This window comes from Epargyreus clarus, unplaced genomic scaffold (assembly GCF_041222505.1).
Source record: "Epargyreus clarus isolate Ecla_fem2 unplaced genomic scaffold, WU_Ecla_fem_2.2 ptg000003l, whole genome shotgun sequence".
NCBI classification, from domain to species: Eukaryota; Metazoa; Arthropoda; class Insecta; order Lepidoptera; family Hesperiidae; genus Epargyreus; species Epargyreus clarus.
Window position 1 is genome coordinate 10817784 of NW_027332211.1, and position 19501 is coordinate 10837284.

The following is a 19501-nucleotide window of genomic DNA, read 5'->3' on the forward strand; positions in this document are numbered from 1 at the left end:
GAGCTAAGCGTCGCTCCCTACCAAGTGAGACTGTAGATTAACTACTTATACTTTCTTAATTGCTTAATTACTGCATTTGCTTATAATTGCTTGATTGCTTAATTACTTATACTTTCTATACTATTCTATAATATAATATGCTTTTAAAAAAATTACCTGTCACTCAAAGCATTGATCAAAACGACACTTGTATTTCTTTGTATACATTTAGCTTTCTTTAAGTTTAACTTTTAAATTTTACTTAAAATAAATCGCCAGTCTAAAAGCCGTATCTGATACAGTTACAAGCAATATATTCATGTCCAAAGACTCCAACTTGAAACTAAGAAGGGGATATCAGAATAGTTAGGAAAAGTTACAACCGCAAACACATTTCGTGTCGCGACCGGAACATGGCCGCAGTAACGCCAGTAATGAAGATTAATTGTTTCTTATATTTTACTGAAGTTAATGAATACGTAAGTTCAGTGATATCTTTCTTGAGCTTCGATCGTTGATTCCAATATTGTGTAATAAGAAAAACTTAGAAGGTACATGGAAAGAAGTGCTCATAATCAATATACCATATATGTAAATACAGAACAATACCACCAGACATCTCCTTAGAAATATAGCCCGTGACACTCCCACAATTTTGACAAATTCAACGACTCCTCATATGTTAAAATCGACACTCGACAAAATAAGTTAGATAAAAGCATGTAAAAAGTTGTTAACAGTAGAAGTGAAAATTGAAATAGGTAATTCAAAATGTTACGTACTTCTGGCACCTCTAGCTCTTAATGAGCTCATCGCACACATAATTACATTTCGCACTACGAGCTCATGTATACATTATTTACAGATGAAATAACATTGATAAGCGAATTTGAGCGCGCAACGGTAGCATGAATTAACAGAAATATTTTATTTAAAGCGATTAATGTTAATTTATTGTTATCTGTCATTTATCGCCTAAAATAAACGCGACGTTCATTTTAGTAAATAATTAAATGCACATTTTGCTTACGCATTGTCATTTCTGATGTTTTTATTTTTTATTAAAATTAACTAGACACACTAGTACAGTAATTCTACAATATTTTTTGAATATACTTCTTTACTCTACCTCCTACATCACATCCTCTTTCCTTCTCCTTCCCTACATCCTTCTCATTCGTTCTTCTCCTAAAATTCTCATTACAACTAACTCATCATTCAGAAATATATAAAGGCAAAAATAATAAAGATAGACAAAGCAAAGGAAAAATATTTTAAATTACAAACAGACTCCAATTTTATATATACAGCTTACGATTTATTTATTCATAATTTATAATCTCATAAAACAACAGTTTTAATTGTTATTGACAAAAAAATTTAATCTGTAAATTATCGGCTAAAATGTAAATTTTCTGTACACATAACTGTAGTTACTATACTATACACATTTTCAAGATTTCCATAACATCAGTTCTCAAGAGCTGCCATAACGAAGGTTCTCTAAACTTCTCAATGCTAAGCTAATAATTCCTTTCATATGAATCATTTCATATTCTAATATTGGAGAAGATCTCGGCAAGCGCGCTTGTATTAATACGGAGAATAATAATAACATACTAATATTATGTAAATGATCGCACGGGACTTGTTGATTCTGTAATACATAGATAATATTATGATTCATATAACGATATCGATGAGAGATATAATATATGTAACCTATATGTATGGTAAAATAGAGGACTCGTTTTAAGCGAGTGACATGCAGAGGAATCTAGTTTCGATCCCTCGCCTGAAAGATATGTAAATGATGGATTCTATCAAAAATATTAAATGTACAAAAATGAAAGTCTCGCAACGCAAATGCAACGCAGCAACACTTTTACCGCAAAAAGATGCTAAATTTAAACTATTACTATTAGTGTAAGTCGCTTAATTTATTCAGTACTATTCATTTGCTCCCTACTTAAATAACGAATAACTTTTTGTAGTGACCTAATAAAAGTTATTTCTTGTTGGATGATTAGTATGACGTAACAATCGCACACGAAATCTACAAGAAAATCTACGACAAAAGGTTAAGATACATGAAATTCCGTAATATATCGAAGAGTATAGTGTACCACAAGTAGCCAGTGTAAGCTGTTCCAGTAACGGCTCGTATAAAGCTTGAAATAATATCTTATGGAGAGAGCATGTTGTATCAAGGGCCGCATACTCAGCCACTTGCCTAACACCGTAAGTGTTGTGATTCAAAGCTTAAGTCTGTTCTGGTGTAGGTCTATTTTTAAGAGTTGATTATAACTTTAAAAAATAACTATTTTCATACACAGTTATTAGATAGTTTAGGTGGATTAAAAATGTTGAGAATGTTAAGATAAAGTTCGCTACTGAAGACTTGAACAATAATTATTATAAGAAATAATAATTATACCAGGCATTCCAACTTATTCCCTCCTCTTAACTACCCTAAGATTCCCGTAGGAGTCCACTCCTAACTGAAGTGCATTACAGTTATCGATGGGTGGCAGTTTCCATCAGGTAGACTGCATGCTGCTTTGCTACTTGTGAACATAAAATTTATCAATTAAAATTCTATATAACACTTTATAAACACTATTTTTCATAAATCCGTTGCTACATTTTCACCCTCAATTGTTAGAAAAATGGTTAACAAAGTGTCAACAACGGCTATTGTATGCCTTAATAGTTGTAATCGATGGCTGCCCTCGAGTGTCGCTAACGAGATTTTAATTAGAACTAAGTATTTATATTATAGTTTGAGTTTGAACCAACGGTAAGTATTTATGTTAGGTATACTAAATCACAGTACGTACGGTTTTTATCTTGTCCGGTAAAAAATGTGTATTAAATGTCTCGAAAATAATTAAGAAAGTATTACACATATATCTAATGTTTGCCTGCTGAAGATTGATATTTATTAGTTTTTGCCTACTAGTTATTGACAAATTTCTATCTTTGCTAGGCTATTGAATAGATTACTTTTATTAATAACCGGCATCAAGTAAGCTACACTGCTTTAAGAAAGAAATAAAAACGATTTCCTCTATTACAGCTTTTATTATAACAATTTATATTTTTCCAATCAATTAACTTTGTGTGAACAAATGTGTTTTACAATATACTCGTTTACATGTATACCTATTATTTTGTAAATAAAACTACACGTACAATTAATATATACCGGTGTTGTATTTGAACACCCAATCAAGCACTAACAAAGCTCAAGTCAGCGCAACGTTATCGCAAGGAAGTGCCGACAGCGCCCATTGTGTTCCGTAACAGTTGTTATCTGCCGGTATTGAGTATCGCTAATGACCCTGTAATTACGACTTACTATTACTATCCTATTTTGAACAATTTACGTAGGTACAATTAATATATTCCGATGTTGTATTTAAACACCCAATCACACACTGCCAAAGCTGAAGTCAGCGCAACGTTATCGCAAGGAAGTGCCAACAGCGCCCATTGTGTTCCGTAACAGTTGTTATCTGCCGGTATTGAGTATCGCTAATGACCCTGTAATTACAACTTTGTATTTGTATTATATATCTTATTTTATACAATGTTTAGTCTGCGTAAAACTGCTAGTCCGCTCAAAATATAGAAATGAATCACGTCGCCATAGTAAATTGTATGACTACACCTGCTCGTAACAACTTCAGAGCGGACTAGCAGTTTGGCGATAACTATAACTGTACATACAATTAATATTTTCCGATGTTGTATTTAAACACCCAATCAAGCACTAACAAAGCTCAAGTCAGCGCAACGTTATCGCAAGGAAGTGCCGACAGCGCCCATTGTGTTCCGTAACAGTTGTTATCTGCCGGTATTGAGTATCGCTAATGACCCTGTAATTACGACTTACTATTTGTATTATAAAAGATCATTCTTTTTTTCTCCTTCTCTCCTTAAAAATATACTAATGGCTTGGTTAAGCATAAACCTGTTTTAAGCATACGTCCTTAAATCTACAATGGTACCATTGTACAACTCTATAACAATGATTCCAGAGTACATATATAAGCGTTCCATTTCTAGATATAGCTCTCTTATTTTGTTTGAGAATTCTATAAAAAAGAATCCTGACAAATAACCTACATTCAATATATTCATATCGTGAAGACAAATAGAGGAAGGTCCACTATTAAATAGGTTCGTTTTTGTTAACAATACTCAGCTCAGCGCAATATACTCGTATAGGGAACTGTCGACAACGGCGTTGTATTTCGTAATAGCTGTAATCAGTATTGAGGACAGCTGATGACTTAATGATTACGACTAAGCGTTTGAGTTAGACAAACTGATCTGCCCGGCGATTCGATCTCAATGTTGTAGGCATGACAATAGTATGTAAATTCCATTGTAATTTTGCTTGTATAAATGTTAGATTTGTGTTAATATATATAACAGAGATATTAATATTTTGTGAGAAAAAAATCAGTTATACACAAGATTTTAGTAAATACTGCGTATTACTACAGTACAATATACTGTGTATTTACAAAAATCTTGAGCTGAAGATTATTGAATAAGTCACATATAATTATGAACAATGTACGTGACCTAACATTATTGTCTTAAAACATTTTAAACGCTCTATTATGAGACTTACGAGTAACTCAGCGCAGTTACTGGTAGATTAAGGATTAATTAATACTCATAGTCTATTACATTATTATTTTCTAAAGTGAATTAAAACCACATACTTATAAAATGAGGTACACCGTACCTACCGGTTCTTCTTCTAATTTTAGATTTTTCTTCTAATTTTTTATAATAATCTCAGGTTTCAAAATACACTTCATTTAATGTTTGTAATTGTAACTTCATTTGTAATTTGCAAAAGCACTTATTTAACTTGCAAAAAATCGTTTGTAACGTCAAATTAGAAAAGAGTGCAATATTTTTTCTTACAAACATGAGCGACGTTGTCACTATAGCTGCGTTATTTGCTTTGATTGAATTGTCAGTTTTTCCCCACAATCCACATCAATCCGCTTGTACCAAATCTACGAGCATACTTGAATTTTACCATACTTGTAAACGTCAAGTTGATATTTTTTTATATTTTTCCTTGCTTGGCTTGTCTAAGTATTTCCAAATCACAAATTCCATTACTCGTGCCTTATCACCAGGAAATGTTCCCATTGTATCCCGCAATAGTTGTAATCGAGTGTCGACTGCTAATAATTGAACTTTAATAAGACCTATTATTTTTGCAAAAATCGTTACTAATGTCTGAGTTACAAAAATGTCTAATATTTTTTTTTTCATCTATGATAATGTCACGATACGAGTAGTTGCGTTATTTGTTTTGGTTGAATTGTCAGTTTTCCTCTAAAATCTACATCAATCCGCTTGTACCACAAGTCCACAATCATGCTAATTTTTGAACGTCAACCTCATACACAGATATTTTTTTATATTTTTCTTTGCTTGGCCTGTCTAAGTATTTCCAAATCACAAATTCCATTACTCGTGCCTTATCATCAGGAAATGTTCCCATTGTATCCCGCAATAGTCGTAATCGAGTGCCGACTGCTACTAACGGAGCTTTGATTAGACCTAGGCATTAACACATTTCGCTTTTGGCACGAATCGCACAACGGCTTGATCGTCGCAATTATATGTTATGCTTACTGCCTCTAATTGAGTTCTGAATTTGGATTACAGTACGCAATTGCCTGTTTCGATAGCTGCTTTATGTATTTTATTGTTTTCACCGAACGTTTATAAACGTTAAATATTTTGTGAATGTTTTTTCTTTGCGTTTTTATTTTTTGAGGTTGCTGATGGTTTTTATGAGTTTATTTTCGATTCTACCGATGAGTTTGTTGTGAGTTTTTGAAATTGCAATAGATTTTTTGTACTTAATATGGTTCTCATAATACATTTAGCGTTGTCGGTTCGTTTTTGTAATTATACTCTGTTATTATTAGATACTGCGGGGATGTTATATTATAATTTTGATTTTATACTTACTTACAAATATGAAAGCCTCTACCAATTTATATTGCAGCAGCGTAGTAAAGCAGTAGCCTGTAGGCGTTATCCACTTATGGAGAAGTAGCTGTGTTCAATAGGTGCCTTGAAAAGGAAACCTGTAAAGTAGTTACTTTATAGTTATGAAACAAACGTCTTCCAGTTGAAAAAAGCCTACGTCCAAATTTAATATTAAATGAAAATAGTAATTTTAAAATATCATTTCATACATTATATACGTTCTAACGTACCTATTTGCTTATTTACACTTGTCTCGCAAACACTTCATTTGCAAAACATGCTTCCGGAAGGGTCGGGTAATTTAGCAATACGAACGAATGTGGAGGTAACGCAGTAAAAAATTAACTCATGAATATTTCTCACTGCGACATATCTCGTCCATGTGATGTAGCGCGTTAATACATTATTTCGTGTATACACACGCGTCCCTAAGTAATATGAAAATATCTGTAGGAGCTGCGGCGAGACATCTAGGGTAGAAGTGGTCGCCAATAATATCTAATCCACTTAAGCGTCCCTGACGAAATCCATTTCATTACAACCCTTATAAACGCTGCAGCACCCTAACGAAACTGAAACATTGTCGCAAATACGATACTCCGAAACGCTTCTCGGCTTCGGCTGAGGCTGGAAATCATTTATCTGAAAGCCGCTCCCTTCCGCTATCAAAACTAAATCAAGTAGGGCGAGGAACATAAACTCGACCGCCCTTGCAGTTAGATAAAATGTAAAGGGAAGTTTGATTCACTCATGTGACATCGCACGTACGAGTAGCTCGCCGTCGCCATCCCTCCGTAATGACATCTTTATATTGAGATATCTCTGTTTGACTACGACTCATATCTCAAAGAGGGTACTTAGTGGGACGTTATGGGAATATCCAAACGTATCTCGCCCGTGAGCACCTGAGATACAATCCAAACATAGATGGTAGATGCAATGTAAATAAATTTACCCGTTTGATTCCAGTATGTGCGTCAAAGGAATGGGATTCTCAGTCATAATAGCGAATGATTTTAGAAATTGGTGCTTGAAAATACATATTTTTTTTGTTTGTATAAAATACAAGCAGCAGGTAGCCGGTCTTTTTGAAGCAGTCCTTTGTACATCTGTAACAAAAAGCAAATATGTAAACGACATATACTATTTTTGTAAATTGTTTTTCATTGTCAATTCGGTATATTCACTTGGTCTCTCTACTTCAATTTAATATGACAAAATTTAAAAACTGAAAATTTTGCACAAAAGACACAAGGTAAAATAGTTCCGTGTTTAAGTAGATTTTAAGTAGCGTCTTTAGAGCACGTCTAAGGAAATATCTTGGGTGACCTCGAAGGTTCATCCCGAGATAAGCGGGGCGGCCAGCATCTGGCCCAGTAATTAAGCGCATCTGCCTACATTCAATTTTGAACCGCGGCGGATGAGTTGCCCCACGCCGCCGGGTCCATTCCGGGGGCGAAGCAAATTGCTAAACTTTCAATTAAAGAGTTGTTATTCAAACCGCTCCCGGTTCCACAACGAAATTATGTTTTATTTCACAACGAACTCTGAGGGATGGCCACTCGTTTTCGTTGTATTCGTTATCCTTAGCAGCAGTTCAACAATTTCTCAAAGTGGAGATGCGAATTTATTTTCGTGATTGTCCGTTTTATGTCAGTTCTACGTCCCGGTTAAGGCTTTAATTAAAATAAGCAAATTACGCTAAGAATATTTAAATGTCTTAGTTATTTGAACGATACCTTTGATCTTGTTTTGTGTTTGTAAAGTAAGTAGAGGATAATAGCGAGCGATTTTAGCTTTATTGGATTATGAACGAGTTACAATTAACTATTAATAAATTGACGAAATTGTGATTATAACAATCGTAATAAAATCCGTGCCGCAATTGCTTTATTTGTAATATTACAATTATCTATTAGGCAAGAAAAAGTCGATTTTCTCGTAGAAGTGTATTTTCGATGAAGTATTTTCCTAATAAAATTTATTTTTTACAAGTTTCCGGTATTAGACAACATTAAGGCCCTGTATATCTTTACAGACATTAATCAACGTGTCCGACAAGGAACGTAGCAGACAAGTCATATTTTTCTGCATTCTACATATTTTTCTTTGGCGTGGTAAGGGAAACATAATTTTTCGAGGCGTTCCAGCTTAGTCCTCAGGGCTAGCGGTGAACCTGTGGTGTGTGTGGAAAAATTAATCCTATCTGGCGTTCATTACAGATGTCCATGGGCGGCAGTAGCCACTTACCATCAGGTGGACTGCATGCTCGTCTGCTGCCTATATTATAAAAAAACAACATTTTGCCACGCACCCTCTGTGTCTGAGCGACTGTGGCTGTAGATACGTAATGCAAATTGCAAAAGAGAAAACTTTTTCGTCTGCCACGGCACGCTTCGGTCACGTTCTGTGTAAGTTGTGTGATGTAAATCCTTAAACTTGATTTAATGGTAAACAAAATTATAGCGAACTGCATTCATTCTCCACAGAGTAATAAGACCTAAACCTCCCTTATTGTGAGAGGAGACTCGTGCCCGATAGTGGGATAGTTATGGTTGATGATGATGAATTTTACATACTCGTATTTTACACGAGAAAGGAAAAACATTTTTTTGAAGGCTTGTTCGCCTTTAACCTGTCAAGCGCTTCCGCAAAGCAACTCAAAATTTCTTTCATCCTACTTAACTGATTAGAAAGAAATGTTGTTTCTGTTCTTACAAATATTGTTCTGGTTGAAGTTTATGTCTATCAGTATTTTCTCGTGGATATTAACAAAGCTTATTATTTCCTTACAATTTCAAATAATTATCGAATATAAAAGAGGTGTCCAGCCAAGAGTTGATAACTAAAACGTCGACAGTATAATGGCATTTAGCTGTACCCATTTCAAGTATGGGGCCTTTACAAAATCTCAGTATAAAACCTTTACATAAATACTATTAATTGTGTCAGGTTCAATTGATAGTACTGTCATAGCGTTCCGGGGATACCTTGGAAAGTTTATTATAAGTCATCATCATTATCATCAACCCATCACTGTCCCAGTGCTGGGCACTGTCTCCTCTCAGAATAAAAAGGGTTAGGCCATAGTCCACCGCGCTGGCCAAGTGAGAAAGAAAGTAAAGGAGAAAACTTTTTCTTTTTGTTTTTTTTTTATTATAATAATTACAAGTCACCTTCACTAAAATCGTAAATGTTATTGTTCCAGGTTCAGTCGCCAGTGTTTGGGCTCGATGTGCGCCCGGCGCGGAGCGGGGGAGCATGCTGGTGCACCTCTTGGTACTTAGCACCGCGCTCGCGGCAGCCAACAGCGGCAAACACGGTACGTCACGTCACTACACTCTCTCTCTCTTCCTTGTAGCTCTACACTCCCTCTCTCTCTGTCTGTTTCTCTTCCTTATATTTGTTTGACTAAAAAAAATACATTTAAATATTTATAATTTCAGACAACAAATATAAACTACAAGCATAATTTATTAGTCCACTTTTATCTCTTTTTTTATATCTCTAGGTCTGTCTGTTTCTCAATCTCTCTCTCTCTAATTTTATATTTATTTATCTTTCTTAACTACGTTTAGAATTAAGAGGTACGCTAGTAGTGTTGTGATCATCGTAGAGTCTGGAGTAGTTACCGATAATTACACTGACATACACTGAGTTAAATATCAATGGACTGATATCCTCAGCGGAGCGGGCGTTGATTAATTGAACTATGTTGCCAATGTTTTGTTATAATATAAGTCGATAGGTAGCAATTTTGTATTCAAATATGTAGATACAATATTCGAAATTATAAAATTGTTAATGATGATATACGAAACATTTATATTCACTATGCACAATTGATTTTGTACACATTTACGAACTATGCACAAAGGAACTTTAAAATATCAATTTAAGATATTACAGGTAAAGATGTTAAGTACATCCATATTATTTGTATATTTCATTGACTTCATATCAATTCGTTTTTGCAACAAAATACAACTAAATATCTAAATTAAATAGCTAAGTTAAAATTTGGGATTTTTTTAATAACTTAATTTACTTATATGGCACTAACCTAATCTAATCTGTCCGCCCAATCCACTTAGGATAGTAATAATGCCCACAAATATGTAAATAGGTGTAGGAGGTTGAAGTTGTTCATTCAGTACTGCTTGAAGCCTAAATGTGATGTATTTCTTAATACTGAATAATATTTTTTTTGTGGACGTTGCAATTAATTTATAGTGAAGTATCCCGTAACTTCATTTCACCCGCATAGCGCCTAGACTATTCAAGGTGCAAGCAAGTATCTACATTAACTAAATTTGAGAGTAAAACTTTATACGTTAACCTATTGCTGTAAGGCTCTAATATAATTGAATGCCCACCCAATCCACTTAAGATAATAATAGTTTCTACGAATATGTTAAAGTTGTTCATTCAGCACTTATTAAATAGACTTTAATGTGACGTATCTCTTAATCTGGAATTAAATTCGAATATCCACGGACGCTGCAATGAATTTATAGTAAAGTATTATCCCGTAATTACCTTTTGCCCACTTAGCTCCTAGACTATTTTGCTTTAATTAAATTGCGAGTTCGAAGACTACGCCAGGCTCCCTTGAGACTACCTGGTTTCGTAGCTCCGAGGCAATGTATGTCTGTTAATAACTTTAGAGAAATATTTTTATTTATTTATTCTTTGAGAGAGAAATGTTTTTGTACCTTTAGTCTTTTTGTTCTTTAATAAGACTTTATTGAATTAAGTCTAGAAGCTGGAAGTTCAGACATATACGTGCTAAACCGATATCGCTTTTTGAAGATATTTACATATAAGAAATTAATCATAGTTATAAATCTTTAGTAGAGGTTTTAACAATTTGCTTGAAATTCTTAAAGTCTACCCATCCGCATTTTTAATGGGCTAGAATATAGTTTAAAGTTTCTATAGAAATTTGGCGTAGAAAGGTAATGTAACATGGGATAAATATAAAAAAACGTAAGTACAATACAACGGAATCCTTTACCTATAATCAACAGTGTGTTTTTGTTACTATATTTTCTGTATGTGTATGTACAAGAATACAAGTAACGCATGAAAAGTATTTTCAAGCGGTATTTACCATACAATCTTTAATTTATTTTTGGAGTTTACTCCTTAAGAAACGATTTGAGTTATAAGGCCCGGTACGGAAATTTTATGAGGAGTAAAATCAAGTGTAACACGAAAAGTTGAGGCGTTACGTAGAAAGAGACAAACATACATATCTGTAGGATTGAACGTGTAAAAGAATGAGATGGAATACATTACACAGCGTATCTCATTCTCGGGGTCTCCTCTTTGCGCGATACTTCGAAGTCTCACTGTATAGTTCACTACCTCCAGTCTGAGAGTTGAATGTGTGCGTATGTTTGTACATGTGTGTTGCGCGCCTACGTATATCGTTCGTAAGGAGTAAACTCCAATGGTGCCTCGTAGCTGACACACACACACACTTTTTTTAATTAATTTTCATGAAGTAACTTTATAAAAGGTGTAATAATATTTCTTTTCTAAGCCGGTTTATATTTAACGTTACAAAAACGTGAAATTCCGTACTTACAATGCTAAATATCTCGTTCAAACGCAAATTTCCTCTCAACCCTACACTTAGTTATTGCTTATTGCCCGTCCATCATAAACTCTGTTTATCCAAAAACACCTTCAAGCAGGCGTGTTGTTTGCAAATAATAATATAACAGTCACGGTAACTTACAAAATTTTTGCGTTAAATTTGCATAAACCTCTCGAAGGCTCACTTTTTGTTACTTTTCTTTTGCACGTCTTCGAAACGGTCCCTTACTCATTGCATTAAAATTCCCGGTTTTCAGGTTCGTAAATTAATTTTATAGGTAACCGGAGCTTAGGTTAAAGACAAGATGGGGTCGTTATTTAATTTTCACCAGTACCGTTAGGAGTTTTCGGAAGCAAGGGTCTTCCGAATGAAAGATCAATTTTTGTGAACATTTAAAATCTTTACAACAAAGTCACTTCGGGGTATAGTATACGCTAACTCTTACGAAGCTGAGATATCTAAAGTGTAGATATTCATACCATAGTATATTTTTATGACCTAGAAAGAGTAAATAAATGATTGTGGGGCTGATTTTAAGTGGCACACAAAAAAGCACCACAATTCCTATTTAAATTTATTTAGACCTGAATTGTATATATATTTAGTTATATAGGATAATATATAAATATATTTATTACCTTTGCACTCTAATGACCTAATGACTTACAAAACACATAAGGTAAAATAATTCAAATACACTAATTATTATATAGACAATCTTGAAATCGGTGCAATGATAATAACCCTTATACGCCCGTAATTAAGCAGTTTGAATTCCCATAAAATGATATAAAATTGTAAGGGTGCAAAAGAGACAGGTGTAATATTTGAATGAGCGTGCGAAAACAAATCTTGAAAGGGACACGTGTTGTTTTACCCTAAGCCTGGCAGATCAAACAGGACGGTGACCTAAACCTACAGGGAACTCCAAGTAATACTTCACTCCTATACGACCGTTTTTGAAGTAATCTCAAATATTATTTTTTTATTTAAACGTAGATAAACAAAACATCCCTACTTAAGTCAACAAATAGCATGTAGATACACGAGTGATTTAAACCCTTTTAGGTTTAAATCACTTGTGTGTTTCCACTATCGACCACTATACCACCCCTATAAAGTATTATGGTTATGGTTACAAGAGTGCGCTAAGGCAGATACTTGCACGAGGTCTTCCAATTTTGTTAGTCAAAGTAGTGCATATTCACTTACCGTCCAGTGGAATTTATTATTTGCCACTTTCATAACAAATATAGTTACTAAATATTGGCTTAACATTATATTCATGATAAGGACCCATTTATTATTATCGATATTTTGCCATTTACTTTTCTGCTTCTAGAATAGCAATCTCATATTATCTCGAACATCTAATAAAGTTAAGAACAGCTACACAGCTAAATTCTTATAAAACTGCAACAGACAGCAAGAAAAAGGCGAAAAAAGTGTACAGTTAGTTGGCGAGGTTAGAAAAAGCAGACAACACTGCCTTTGTGAACTTCAAGCTGAATCCCCAGAGGTTTATGTCTTTTCGGATCAGGCGGCTTACCGTAGGACGCGCGAGGGAAAGGAGTTTCCCTCATAAATATTTACTTTATGAAATAACGCGCCCCAAGCTCAGCTTAGTCTTACATACCGCCTGCCGGCAGGTGATAACTGCCAAATGACAAAAAACAGTTATTTACTCCTATATTTCTATTAGGAATACAAATCCGTAATATCTTTAGCCCTCAAGACGGCACCGCGAGCTTTTTCAGGCGCTCCCTGACCCAAATTATTATGAATGGGCATTCACGATTTCACATGTTTCAGTACTCGCATGAATAGGTATTTATTTATGTAAAAAGGCAGATCATACATTATATTAATACTCGTGACTGACGATATCTTGCTAACGCGAGGGCAAAACATGAATATTCGGAGATTCTTCATAATACTCACGAAATATATAATTTGTGATATAGAAGGGTTATTAACATGTTGAACCATTTTCCTGATGTTCGTCTTGTATTTCTTTATTTACTTTATTTGCGACAATCTCATAATTTATTACAAGCAAAGGACATACGAGTAGTTCCTTTTATCGGTCTCTCTACTCCTCACTTGCAACAGTTTATTTTATTCGATTTAGTTTGTAGGACTGCGATACGTTCACAAAGCTAACGCTTTAAAATCATATGGATATTTTTCACGTAATAATATTACATTATATTTTAAAAATTAAACTAAGCGAAACCTACTCATTTTAAAGATTATTTCTCGTGTGTTAAATGTCGTAATTATTTTTAAGCTGGTCGTTCTAACGACTTTTATTTAATAAGAAAGTTGTAATGGTATAGTCCGCGTAAAATTGATAGTCCGCTCTGAATATAGAAATTAAACGCGTCGCCATAGCAAATTGTATGGCTACACCTGTTCGCAACAACTTCAGAGTGAACTAGCAGTATTTTCACAATACGTTGTTCCATTACTGATGCTGTCTGGTCCGATTATACTAAATAATATAAATTCCTAACAGGTCGCACTATTAACAAAACTGTAATAGTACTACTATGGTACCTGTGTAGTTTTTTTTTTTATTATACTATATAATATATTTAAGTCTCTATCTAAATATCTACAAGAAACGAAAAAAAGGACCTACTTATTACGGACTACTTAAAGGAATCTCAAATACTAAAAGTTAAATCGTAAAATATACACTTCACTATTAATTTTATTTAAATATCATGCATTTATTAGGAATATTGTTTTAATCTGTATCCATCGGAAATGAATGGCGACACTGGCTAGTGCGACGCACTCGTGAAAAGTTACATCCAATTAGCAGAAATCGATGACGCGCGAACTCGGCCCGCTCGAGTGAATTTGACAACCGCTGTCACGGCTTAAATTTAAATTATCACCCGGTCTATTTCGGAATTGTTTATTGTATTGCTTTATTATTTTAAATTTCGAACGTCGCCTTCTGTTTTGAATTCCGAGTCTCTTTTTGTAATAGTATTATTATTTAATCATTGTGAGGCTACGAAATTGATTTTTTTTACATTATCCAGTTAAACGTTTTCAGTTAATTAACATAACTTCACACGTAGTTTCCCGATTTTTTTTAATTCTAATATCGATATCTTGAAAAAGAAACTAATTGAAGTTTTTTAGTAGTTTAAAAAATAAAAACAAAAATATAAGAACTATATTTATAACCAATGGATTACAATCTGTACAGATTATTTAATCATGAAAATTGAATACGGATTCGTAATAAGCGAAAAATAAATATCTGGATTAAATCATTACATGTTCAACATCATACAAATTTAATTAATTCCATTAAAGATTTTTCATTCGTTGAAGAGATTCAGTAGTTAACGAGTAAAAACACTGATTCAATATTGAAATTATAAGAAACGGGCTTTAATATCGTAGCTTTTAATTTCATTTTACACAAATCAATATGGGACTTTAAAAGGAATTTTACATAGTTTATTTAAAATCCCTTTTAAAGTTTTGCTTTTTGATGGCATATATACGAGTATGTTATTAACGAGCTTTTGTCCGCGTCTTCGCTCGCGTTACGAAGTAATATTATTAACTGAGAAGATTATACAAACTTTCATCCCCTATTTTATCCCCTTGGGGGTAGAATTGATCAAAATGCGTTCTTAGCGGATGCCTACCTCATAACATCTACCTGCATGCCAAATTTCAGTCCGATCCGTCCAGTGGTTTGGACTGTATGTTGATAGATCACTATGTCAGTCAGTCACCTTTGAGTTATATATATATAGATGGAACATCATATTACTTACAAAGTTAAGTAATTTTGTTTGTTTCATACAGTGTCTTATAATAATTATAATGCTAATAAAGTAATAATTATCTAACTATTATTTCATACCTATGTTAAGCGTATCACGTCTCTTCGGAAAGTATAAAGAACAGACGAAATCCATCTTTTGTTAATTAGCCTGTGAACATCGTTTAACCAACTTCAACTACAAGTTGCATTTGTGTGAGTGCGCAACGATAGTACAGACAAAGGATTTGAGAGCTATACATCCCGGGTACGCTCGAAACTGGTTTTAACTGCTTTTTGGCTCTATTTAGACGATCACGTAAGTGCACAGATAATTTTTGAATTAACCATAGCTAACTAATTTAACATATCTGGAACTTGCAGAGTGCAACTCATCCCATTTATAATGACACTGAACTCTATTCGGAATAGGTTAAGAGAGGACCCGTAAGGAACCTCAAGTGGGTTGCAGTAGGTCGCTCCAATTATATGATATCATATTCTACACACCGGCTTACAACGGCTGTATTATTATATGTTGCAATAATTAACAACATAATGCAGTAGCCTCACTTCATATGACTTTCCCGCATTAGATGATATCACGGGACAACTAACTGTAGCGATAATTAACTCTCAAATAAAAATAAGACAACCTAATCTATTGTAACTAAAAAAATGAGACAACATAATCCTTATTACATTTCTATTGTAACTAGTATGGCACACTACAACATAAAGATTATCCTTATAAAACAAGACCAACACGAGTATAACCAAAATGACTGCGTAATAAAAAGGAATTCCCCTAAAACATCTTCATATGGTGTCAAATTTGATGAGTTATTTCTATGAACGTGGATTTCGCGTCGTGTCGTCTGAATTTTATTGTCATGTAAAAGAAATCCGTCGGCGCTGCGATTTCTTTTTCGTCGCTAAGTATGTTGGTGGATTACTCACAATACTGACGGATTTTATATTTGTTCGATTGTTACGAATTTTACTGATTTCGCTTTAGATTATCTACGTATAGATAACTGGTTGGAAACTCGGCCTTTCAATGGAGAGCCTGAGATTTGAATCCCAGGCACGCTCCGATGATTGTTAAAAGTTATGGGCGCATTAGAAATTAATAATTACTTGCTTAAGACTATGAAGGAAAACTTAGTTAAAAAAAAGTTATCAAGGGCATGTGAAGTTTATAGCAACCCACAGTGACCTCCGCCTTTATCCACCATTTTGCTTTAACTCCTCTCACTAAGAGAGGAGACCTGTCCAATAGCTAGACAGTAAAGAGTATATTTTCATACCCACACCGAAAATGTGTCTTGAATTTGAACTTGGACCTCCAAAATATCCGCTCGATACCAATACCACACATAACTCGGATGCATAAATCACTCGTAACGACATAACGATGATATGCAAATAAATTGTGCTATAAAGACACCCGTACAAGTGAAATTTACTATTGCCAACTTTCCAAACGGCCTTATTTGCGAACATTAAAACTTTCCGAAACCTTAAGTTTAAGCTTCGAAAATAAAACAAATAAATTGTATTTCTATCTCAATTTAATTGCACTTTCGAAAGTAATTTTCTTTATATGGTATCCCTGATCGAAGTTAGAATGAAAATCTTATAAAAAGCTATCTAGCAGATTAGTTTCATTGTTTGTAATTAAAGCATGGCTTTTCTAACCCGGATTAAAACTTGGGCGTAGGAGCAAACCCTCGAATTATATTGCTGTCTCAATTTAATGGCAGTTGCCAGAGTAATTTACATTATTGCCCACTCAACACCGGATCTCTAGTTTAAAAGCACAGCCGAGTGTCAACTTAACGATAGTTCCAAATTTAATTCATTATGGACTTGCTACTTTATGGCGGATAATAAGGAAATGTGTTTTCATTTTGCTCTCTAGTTAGTGCTGTGATCATAGTTTTGTTTGAAACGTGTATAATTAATTATAATTAATATTTACTCTACGAGAATGTGGTGTGGTACATAAATATGAAAAGTTTTATGTAAATTCTGAGAGACAATAAATTGTAAGTGCTTGAGTAAAAATAAGTCTGATTTGGATGATAATTTCTCATAAGCAGTAATTGAAGTTGGGTTGTTTGTTCGTTTGCAACTACTATACCTAAAATTAAAATAAAGTAACAGTAAATTGATTTCGATAGTCTGCCGCGCTTGAGGTTCAGGGTTCGATCCCTGATTCCTGATCAGACAAACATCTAAATGATGAATTTAAAATTATCTTTTGGTTTTGGATGTTTTTATATTTAAGTTTAACCCTCTTGACACACACGACATATAGCATCTTAATGTTGTTAATAATGATTACAGTTTATAAACTAAAACCACGGTAAAATCGCACAAGGAAAATTGTTAATCCTGTTTCCTGACGATCCTGATGGGGTAAATGCGATAAAATTTAAAATCGTGTACTGCCATCGGCTCTTGACATTTTTTATTTTTTTTAAATTAATCGGATCGAATTCAAAGTAAGTAAAAACGAAGAAAAGACATGCGTTACATACATACATACAGGTCAAGCTAATAAAAGCGTGGTAAAAAAGAGGTATTTTATTTATAATACCTACAATTAAAACTATTTTAGACCTAAACGTATAAATTAAACAATTTAGGTACATTGCTTATTTAAACTTTAATCTTAAAATGCATCTCATAATGTTTTTAATGTGGATATAACGAAGTCTCTAATAGGAACATTATCCCTTGAAATGTTAACGGTAGGTGTGATATTACTTCTGGGAGAACCTTACTTTAAAATAACTCCTTTCCTATTTTGGAATGGCCATTGAGGTTTATATGTTGCAATTAACGTTTGATAACAGATTTTTGTTTATAATAAATTAACTAATGGACAATACAGTGTTACAAGTATACATTTGTAATTACTTCAAAGTACGGGTTTTTTCCGAATTTATAAGAAATCATCCAAAAACTAATATGAAATGTAAGATGTATTTGCAAATGATGAAATGAAATATGAAATGTAAGATGTATTTTTAATAAATAAATAAATAAAATGTGTTTTACTGTAAGGTTATTTATTACGCTTTGATAAAGAATCGTTATAATCATATAAATGTAATATAATGTTTGCCTGCCCCAGGATGGAACCGGTCTGTCAAACTGTAGGTACATGGCAATTATAATATTCTGATATATAATAATATGACCGCTACATAAAGCGGGTTGCCAAATTAATACAAAGAATGTAAAGAACCCAGTTCAAACGGGAAACATTTCAAATATAATACAGCTAGCTCCAAATTCTAAACGTTTTGCAACACAAAGCTATCTGTAACACAAAAGCTGAAGTATTGACATAAAATATTCACCTTAGCCTAAGAGATTCAGGTAGAAAAGAAGAACGGATATCTACAAACGGAACCCGGACAGAAGGCTTAATAATCTTTATGAGGTACAAATCGCTCGTTATGTAAATTGAATCTCTTGCAAATTTAAATCGCTTTCATAAGGCAATTTGCTCTGAATAAAAACAATAGAATATTCTCAGAATTTAGTATAAATGGTACGAAATTCCCGTTCACTGAATAATTGATTCGTACCCGTGTGATATTGTTTTCTATGTAACAATTATTTCATTTATGACAACGGAAATAATTATATTAATATAATATTTTGAATAAACCTTTTATGGTCAAAAGAATACTGGGTATTGTAAATAAGTTCATGAATACGTTTTAAAGTGAATATTTTGTTTGATTACTTGCTTAATTATTTATTTTGACTTTATTTATTTACGAATAACTTTAAAATCATAAAGCTTGAAATTAGTATTATACGATGTTTCGCCATAATAACATGATGGCTTTTGTAACGCTAAGCAACTTAGCGTTTGAAGATGGAAGGTAAAATCAGATTGTCGCCTATTGTATTCTTCAACATAAACCACCAACTTCAGAAATTTTACAGTTATTTTCACACAGAATCCAATAACGTGAATAAATAAAGGTGAGTGATAATCAGTATATAGAAAAATATTTTCCAAATAGCAGTGAGACATACTTTGAAAAATGTCTTCGAAA

At 33.5% G+C, this 19501-nt stretch overlaps 1 protein-coding gene across 1 annotated transcript in view; it reads left to right on the plus strand.

Moving 5' to 3' along the window:
* Positions 1-19501, plus strand: part of LOC140753714 (lachesin) — a 106044-nt gene that overhangs the window by 34173 nt on the left and 52370 nt on the right. The window contains exon 2 of the mRNA XM_073088480.1: positions 9224-9337. Coding sequence (XP_072944581.1) covers positions 9277-9337 — 61 coding nt within the window. The 5' untranslated portion in view covers positions 9224-9276. The remainder of the gene's footprint in view (positions 1-9223; positions 9338-19501) is intronic.